This window comes from Phascolarctos cinereus, unplaced genomic scaffold (genome assembly GCF_003287225.1).
Source record: "Phascolarctos cinereus isolate Bilbo 61053 unplaced genomic scaffold, phaCin_HiC Scaffold_2;HRSCAF=192, whole genome shotgun sequence".
NCBI classification, from domain to species: domain Eukaryota; kingdom Metazoa; phylum Chordata; class Mammalia; order Diprotodontia; family Phascolarctidae; genus Phascolarctos; species Phascolarctos cinereus.
This window is the reverse complement of record NW_027555625.1, coordinates 337870830-337879944: the sequence shown is the minus strand read 5'-3', so window position 1 is coordinate 337879944 and position 9115 is coordinate 337870830. Positions and strand designations below refer to the sequence as shown.

The window sequence follows — 9115 nt, the reverse complement described above, 5'->3', positions numbered from 1 at the left end:
GAGTATAAGAATATATACCATTTGAGACATAAATCACTAGAACTATTTCTGCTTGATATAATGGAGACAGAAGAGCATTGCTGGTCTGGGAGAAGTTCTGTTTCTTTCTGACTGAAGATCAGATCTGGTTAGGATTGGTTTAGTATCTATTAATCAGGCAGCAGGAGCAACATATTAGTTTAGAGCTCTGGGGAAACGCTCCTAATTACCATTTGAAAAAAAAGAAACAAAGACAGACAAGTAAAGAACTGATTTTGTACACTCTGTATTTCTGCATCCTCTGAGAAATTTTTCTTTCCAGAGAAGTTCAAATGGTTTTTCTTCTATAAGGCACAGAGTATACAAGTCTTTTGATATTTTTAAAAATGTAGTTGGCTTAGAAAATTTCTTACATGCTCACATAGTTCTCATTGATCTATCCAAGGTGCCTAATTCCTCAGTAGCCATACTCATTCCCATCTTTTCCATGTGACAAGTATCTGTCTAGACAAAGACAATGCCAACAGGTTCATCAGAAATTACATGAAGCTACTGCTATTTTCTGACAACCAGATTATCAGTTTCAAGAACTGAAAGCGATAATGTATGCAAATCAATTTGTAGAACATCTAGCACTATACAAACAGGCACTATTATTATTATTTTGTTCTTTTTTAAGAGAAATAATAGATGATCCTAACTTTGCAAATTCATGGTTTTATTAAATATTTCTCATTCCTCCTGCCAAATACAAAGAAAATCTAGTTAAAATAAATAAAAGATTACCTATCACATTCCATGGTCTAGGCCCAGTCCATGAAGATGCATGCTAATTTACATGAGACAGATAACAAACATAGCAGACAGAAATTTTTTTCCCTTTATACATATATATTTTCTTTACCAAGTCATTGTTATCTATTGCAATTTTTAATAATGACAGTAGTGACAATATACAGCCTTGTAAAGGCACATTAAAAAAATATGATAATCCTCAAATATGTTCTTAAGACCCCATGCTACATTTCTGTGTGAGTATGCGACTAAAACATGATTCCTTCATGAATGTGACCTTAGTGATAGAACTCTTTATAAGGCATCTTTTGCACAACTGCCTCTTGGTGTATATGCTTAATTCCCTTTAATGCTATCAAAGGTTATGTGTAAGCACTGAGAAAAGACTGTATTCTTATGTCTACACAGTAATCATAGCTTCTTCTTAAATCTGCACTTTTTTCATTGATTCAGAAACATATTCAATATTAAAATATGCAGGTATTTGAAATCTTGACCTAACACCGTGGATTTAGATTTGTACAATATTTGCCTTGCTAAGTTTTGATTCTAAAGCAGGCAGTATGGTAAGACATGTCCAGCTCAGCTGCACCATGTTTCTATGGTGGTTCCTCAGTATAGAAACACCTTAAAAGAAATTGGGACAAAAGAAGCAGTTCCAGAGTATGCTCTAAGCCTTTAGCCACCCATTGGTAAAAGTCTGTGGTTAATACATTTGGATAAATAACCCGAACTCAGCAGCAAAGTGGTTAAACATTTGTGATTTGATTTTATCTCAGCTTGGTATGTCGTTGAAGTGTCCCACTTCTAACAACTGTTTGTTAAGTGAAGGCTTTAGTGTTTACTCAGTGTTGAATGAAGCAGCCTGGTCACCAGATGTGATTGCTTCCCCAGACTGAAGCTTTCAATCAGATCACCGTCCTAATGGTCCCTGCTCCAACCTTCTTCCTCAGGACATCCACCAACCTTTCCAACCTGGAATGGGGGAAGGGGAATGAGGGGAGAAAAAGGGAATTAGTGTTAGGAATGTACTGGCTGAAAGGGCCAGTGTTTGCACTGGACCAAGCTGTCCTGGTGGTCATGTCAAGAAACAAAGCATTATTGTAAGAGAGACACACGGGTACAGAATGCCAACAACTCGAGAAAAACTTTAACTGATAGCCTAGATGAAAGCAGAAGTAGTTAAATTCTGACTCTATCTCATGAAATATCAAAGATTTCCAAGACAGTTTAGAGATACATTATAGTATAACTGGCTATGCAGGAATACAATTTGCAGATGACTCATTTTTTAACAATAATATATTAAATGTTGACTGCTCCCTTACTAGAGTTTTGGCTATACTATAGCACCTTTTAAGACAAGTGTCCATTTTAGCACCCATGGAAACACTGGAAATCTTACACCTGTCACTTAGCTCCCAAGATCCTGTGTGCTTAGAATATTACACAGCAGTTCAATTGCTATAATATATTTAGCTTTTCTTCATTTAAAAATAGACAGTGATGGCAATGGACCATTTAATAATCAGAATGAGTGTATTGACTGGGAGTGCAAAGAATCCAGTTCCATAACCTTTAAGTCCTGTCGATATGCAAATTGTATAAAATGATTTGCGGGTAATACAGTTATAATTCCCAGAGTAAATAAAACATTTTTATTCCAAACTGCTGCCAAACTGCTAGGAATTATACACATGCTCCTACACTTTACAGTCAACAAAAACAAAAGACGAAGTCAAGTTTATGAGATCATTCTTTAGCGGTTATTTAGGTAACTCATTGGGAAGGCAATCATGCTCTTGTGTACTCAACAGGAATTTTGCTTGACAAAAAGAATATAGAATTAGGCTATTAATTAGATTTCTTCTTTGGGAGAGAGCAGTTCTTTGCTAAAAGCATAACACCTAGACCCCAAATCCCTTTTGATGTTACACAGAGAAATCTTTCTTTAAAAGTGCAAAATTTGCCCAGAAGTTTTCATTTACCCTCATTCCCTACCCCCCCCCCAAGGACTTTCCTTGCAACACATTCCAGTTTGCTCCATGGTTTGTCTCCTTTTTACGGGATCCATGCATGGAGGCTCTTTCACAAATAAACACATAGCACAAAGCTAGACACTGAAGGAATGAAGGTATTCTCTGTGCCATGTATGTTGGATTAGATCGTGTGGATGTTTTTGGGGAGAGTGAATCTAGTCAATTGCTTATAACCCTGAAAATTAACTCAAAGTTAATCAAGCAATTTATTTTACAGGCTTTGTAATGCCAAATAAAATGACTAAACTCTAAGCAGCAAAAGTCTTTGCTTTGAATAACATAATGATAATCTCAAAGAAAAACACAGTGCTATTTTTTGATATGCATGATAAGTATCATACAAGTAACCTTAAAATTATCAAAGTAGCCTTCAACAAATGGCAAACATAGCAGCAGCAGCCAGGAGATTCATTGGAAAATTCATTATATTCACAGATTAGGAAGCATTAGTTAGATTTCCCACAGAGATAAATCCAATGCTTTGCTTTTATATATCAGAAGGTATATACTTTGGATACTAGCACCCATATTACTATAAATATCTAACAATAAAAGCAAAGCCTCACTAATTAGAGCTGATTGAGAGACAAGGTGGGGAGCAATATGAATGAGTGAGGTCTGAATACTTCAATATTCTGTTCTGTTATTTTTACTATTTCTCAAGGAAATTGCTAATAAAATATTTTCAAATAGAGATCCTACTGGGTCTGCTTTAATAGTTATATGACACATAATTAATAGCACTCCATACAACATAGTAAAGTGCCTAAAAACAATTTGTTCTTTTAAATAGGGTAAATATATTCTGCCATGATATTATGTACATGATTAACATACCTCAACAAATCCTTCTATCATTGAGAAAAGTACTGGTCAATTATTACAAATTCAGAATCAGTAGAGTCTGAATTAATGAAGTTTGACTAGATTATGCCTCCTTTGTTACATCTTTCAGATTGATCCATATTGTCTTGGGCTCCCTCTTAATGATTATAACACCTTTCTCTTTAGAACAATCTTGCTGAGATGAGGAGTTCATAAAAAGTGCTTGTGTATCATGTTTTGCAGTGTCTGGTATTTCAACAACTACCAGAACAACAACATTCTCAATTTATCCTGGTTGAATGATTTGTGAAAATTTGATCTCAGAAATGAGAAAAATGTCAGTTACTTAGCTTCATAAAACTCCAGTGACTCTTGAAACACAATTAAGCTACTATCCCTGTAAGGGATGGAAGAGACCCAGGCAAACATGGGATGCGCCAACAGGAAGCTAAGTAGTTTTGACTCATATATCTACTGTCTATCCAAGTAGCTTACATGATCAGCCCTCTAGGCCATTTTGATTAAAAAAATCAATAATACTTAAAAAAAAATGATATAGCTCCTGGGGCAACTAGGTGGCACAGTGGATAGAGCACTGGCCCTGGAGTCAGGAAGACCTGAGTTCAAATCCAGCCTCAAACACTTACTAGCTATGTGACCCTGGGCAAATCACTTAACCCCAATTACCTAAAAGAAAAAATTATATAGCTCCTTCCAAAAGGCTCTAAGTGTTTTATAAATTATCTTACTATGACCTCCACAATTACCTCAGTGAGAGAGAAAGTAATATTCCCTATTTTAAAAGTAGGAAAACAGGCACAGAAAATTAACTTATATTGCCACTGTCACCTTATCAATATGGATACTTCCTCCAGTGGGGCAAACAATAACTTATCCATGCCTTCTTATCATGATCAACTCTTATTCATATTGTTCCTTATATCCTCTACCCAACATATTGTGGGCCTTTCTTGAGATTTTTTTGACTTTATGTAGATACTAGTAGAGTAGACATGCTATCCAAACTCACTGTGATTTACATGACCAGTCCATGTCCTTTTCTAGTTATACATTGATCTAATGGTCAACACCATCTTTTGTTTACTCATTTTCACAGCCTTATTTCCTGAAGTGTGATTCTGTCTTAGGGCCAGGTTCTGTGTACTTCTGGAGGGAATGGTTGACCTTATTTGGTCCTGATATGTATTATCTGGAGTTCTGTCACTGCTTCCTTCAGGTATTGAGAACTATATTATTCAAGGATTTCAGGAGCAGCTAAGGCCAGGTTGCTGCAAACTTTCAGTGTCCTAAACACCACCCTTCTACTCAGAGCTTTATAGTTCCTAACTCCAATTTGGGATCTGGATATCACAGCTGCAGGATGGCCCTTAGTCAAAGCTTTAGTAGATAGCTACTAGCTCCAGTTCCGTGTTAGAAAGCTCTGCAGAGACAGAACTGCAGGTTTATCTCTGGTCTGGACTATGAATAGTTCTTTCTGGTGGGATGCCCTCCCCAATACCTGCAGGCTTCTAACTGTCTCCCTGTGCTGTCTTTGCCTGGAAAAAGGCACTCATTCCAATTTCTCTGTGGATTTCTTGATTAATCCTTGGTCTAATGTTTTTTCCTCAAGCTTTGCTGGAGTAGTTAGCTGTAATGGGCTATGCTGCTCCTCCTACTCCATCATCTTTACCTATCTCTCAATCCTTTAATGTTGTTCTTCTAGCACAGTCTCAAAGAGGAAGCCAAATACATTGGGCCATGAAAATAATGAGATTTATAGATTTTACTCACATTTAAGGATACGTTTAAGGCAAAGTAACTTAGAAACCAACAGCCATACTTTTCACAGAATCAGACTAGAACAGGAAGGAACTTGAGATCAATTTGTTAGTAAGATGCAGAAAAACCATTCCTCGTCCATTCATTCTAACCCTTCTCTCCTCTTATACTGCCACCACCCTAGTGCAGGCCCTCATCACTTCATGACTGGACAGTCTGCCTCAGGTCTATTCCCATTCCAGTCCATATTCCACTCAGCCACCAAAGTGAAGATCTGACTATGTCAACCCACTACTCAGTAAACTCCAGTTGCTTCTTATCACCTCCAGGATCAAATACAAAATCCTCTATTTGGTGTTCAAAGCCCTCCATAACAGCCTCACCTCCCCTAGTTTTCCAGGCTTCTAATACCTTACACACCCTACCAATGGACTACTGGATCCAGTGACACTGGCCTCTTTTGTTTCATGAACAAGACGCTCCATCTCAGCTTCCGGGCATTTTCTCTGTCTCCCCTGCCTGGAATGCTCTCCTGTCTCTCCTCTACCTCCTTGCTTCCCTGGCTTCAAGTCCCAACTAAAATCCCATCTTCTTCAGGAAGCTTTTCCTAATCCCTCTTAATTCTAATGCCTTTCCTCTGTAAATTATTTCCTACTTATCCTGTATATATCTTATTTATACTTAGTTGTTTGTTTGCCATGTCTCCCATTAGATTGTGAGCTCCTCAAGGACAGAGACTGTCTTTTGCTTTTCTTTGTATTCCCAATGCTTAGCACAGTGACTAGTATATAGAGGGCACTTAATGAATGCTTGTTGATTGACTTTCTCATTCACTTATAATTAAGCTGTATTTTTTTTAAACTTTGCCTAACAAAGATATTTTCAAATTTTTTATATTCCTTATATTTATTAATGTTAATTGAATAATATTATTTTGTTACATTACCACAATTTAACAATCCAATATTGTTGGATATTTAGGTTGCTTCTAACTTTTTATAATCACATATAATTACACTATTAAAAACTTTGAAGATACAGATCTTTTATTTTTAAAAATAATTTTACAGATTTTATATTATCCTAATTTCTCCCAGTATTCTTCTCCTTTCCCCCTCCCACTTAGCCATCCCCTATAACAAATAATACTTTTAAAGGAAAAAAATGAAAAAAAGAGAAAAAAAATCAGCAAAATTAATCAATTCATTAAAAAAGTCTGAAAATATAAGCAATGTATCACTCTCATTCACCTCTCAACCCTGCAAAAGAGTCATATGGGGGTGTCTTCTCGAATCTCTACTTTGGAGTCAGGCTTGTTCTTTGTAATTTTGCAAGTTTTACTTTCATTTGTAGCTCTTCTTTCTTTTTACATTGTTGTAGTTGTGTATATTGTTTTCTTGGTTCTGCTTATTTCACTCTGAATCAGTTTGTGTAGATCTTTCTTTTCTCTGTATTCATCACATTAACAGTTGTACCCCATTAAATTCATATACCATGATTTGTTAATCCATTTCCCAAATGATGGGCATCTACTTTGTTTCAATTCTTTGTTCACAAAATATGTGCTGCTATATTTGGTGTATATGGGGTACATATCAAGTGATCTCCTTGGGGTATTAGCCTCATAGTGGAATCTCAGTGTTTGGACATTTTTAGCTACTTTATTTGTATAATTCCAAATTGCGTTTCCAAAATAACTATACCAATTCACAGCTTCTCCAATAATGTACTATTGTGCATATCTTCTTACAACTCCTCCAGCACTGACTATTCTCAGCAGGGTGTGCGATGAAGGCTCACTATTATTTTGATTTGTATTTCTATTATTATGGGTTATTCGGAACATTCTAAAAATATTTTAAAAACATTCTAAAAAATAATTTTCAATTCTTTAGAGATGTTGTTCATATCCTTTGACAACTTATCTACTAGGGAATGGTGTTTATTTACTATATATCTGCTAGCTGCCTATCTAATCTTACTTTTTTCTTAATACTTTTAGCAATTACTCTCAAAAATGGATTGTTAGATCAAGGGTATTTTTTCCTTTTACCATCTTATGTTGTCAACTCCATCAGCAATGAATGAGTATGCCTGTTTCTCTCTAACAGAATTATCAAACACATGGCCTGGGGGAAATTTCAAATCACATCAAAATGTAATTGAGAGATTTAACAAAATTAAAAAAAAACAGAATATAATGTTAACATCTGTTTTTCTAAGTTAATATGTGTACCACAGGGATTCTTACCTATGATTTAGTGGCCTCTATTTCTATTTGGGTTTGACAGCACTGCCCTATAACCTCACCATGACCAAATTTTGTTACTTTTAGTTATTTTTGCAAAAATGTGGTACATGAATGTGATGAAGTAATATTGCTGAAATGATGAATTTGATATGTACACATTTGTAAATGAGCATGGGAAGACTTATATGAACCGATATAAGGTGAAGTAAGCAGAACCAGAAAAAGATTATACACAATGACTATAACAACGTAAATGGAAAGAACAACATGAACCAAACAAATGAAGCTAAATGCTAAGAACATTTAATGAGAAAGTTTGGCCCAAAGAAGAGATAAGAGAAAGCTCCTTTTCTTTGTAGAGGAAGGAGACTATGGATGGGAAATGCTACATATAATGTCGGACCTGGCTGATGTGTTCTTAGGTTTTTTCATCTTTTTTTTCTGTTACAAGTGATGGTTCTTATGGTGGGGGAAGGAAACAAATTTACAATCTTTATATCCCTTAACCACTTTTCTATTAAAGATTAGAAATCTGATGCATGTGCGCGCGCGCACACACACACACACACACACACACACACACACACACACACACCCCTTTTTAAGATGTAGTTAAGCCTATCTACCCTGACAATGTATTCTCCAATCCACTTGAAGTGATTATAGAGTATATACCTTTGTTGGACAGAATCATCTCCTGCAGGGGTAGGCACACCCCTTGACTCCTTGCCAGGCATGCAGCGAACTCTTCCCTTTCCACAGTGAATAGAACTTCCTGATGTTTGGTAAATGAAAACGAGGAGGAATCTTATCAGAAAGATTTTCCTTCTCCATAGCCATTAAGAGTGAGGCTCCACATTTTTAGTGTCTTTTTTTTTTTGGTAAGATACCATTTTCTGCTTGGGGGGCAGAGTTCTCAGTCACAAATCAAAGTAGATTAATTTCTTAAAGGTTTATTATTTTCTCTTGATTAAAAATAACTGGAAATAACAAAGAATTTACATCTTAAATATTCTCCTAAAGTCACCAATTGTTCCTTTATTACTGACTAAAACTCTTTATCCTATTGAATAGTTAGTCCCTGGCCTCAAGAAATGCAGTGAACAGAAGTCTGAAGTATAATCTTCTTCATGGTCTTACCCTTCGATCTATTCATCACCTCGTTCATAGCTTTAAGTTGTATGTACTTGTCATTGGATATTTGTTTAGATAGACCACTGAATTTTTTCTATGAACAACAAAGCTTCATTTTTCTAACATGGAGAATTTGACAAGTAACACAAATCATCTGTGTACAGTCACCTGAGCTTGAGGGTTTACAATGCATACTTAGCACTGCCACAGTAAAAGATTTGGAGGTCTATTGGTGATAATTCTTTCCATATTTGGCTAAGGTTTGTCCCTGAAGAGTAGATACAGTCTGCTGTTAGCACTGTCCTGAATGTCC

The 9115-nt window shown here is 35.9% G+C and overlaps 1 protein-coding gene across 4 annotated transcripts in view; it reads right to left on the bottom strand.

Moving 5' to 3' along the window:
• Positions 1 to 249: 249 nt before the first annotated feature.
• MIPOL1 (mirror-image polydactyly 1) overlaps positions 250 to 9115 on the bottom strand; it is a 470789-nt gene continuing 461923 nt past the window's right edge. For all 4 annotated transcript variants that reach the window (XM_020991342.1, XM_020991354.1, XM_078150326.1 and 1 more), the window contains one exon: positions 250 to 1749. In XM_020991342.1, coding sequence (XP_020847001.1) covers positions 1683 to 1749 — 67 coding nt within the window. In that variant the 3' untranslated portion in view covers positions 250 to 1682. The remainder of the gene's footprint in view (positions 1750 to 9115) is intronic.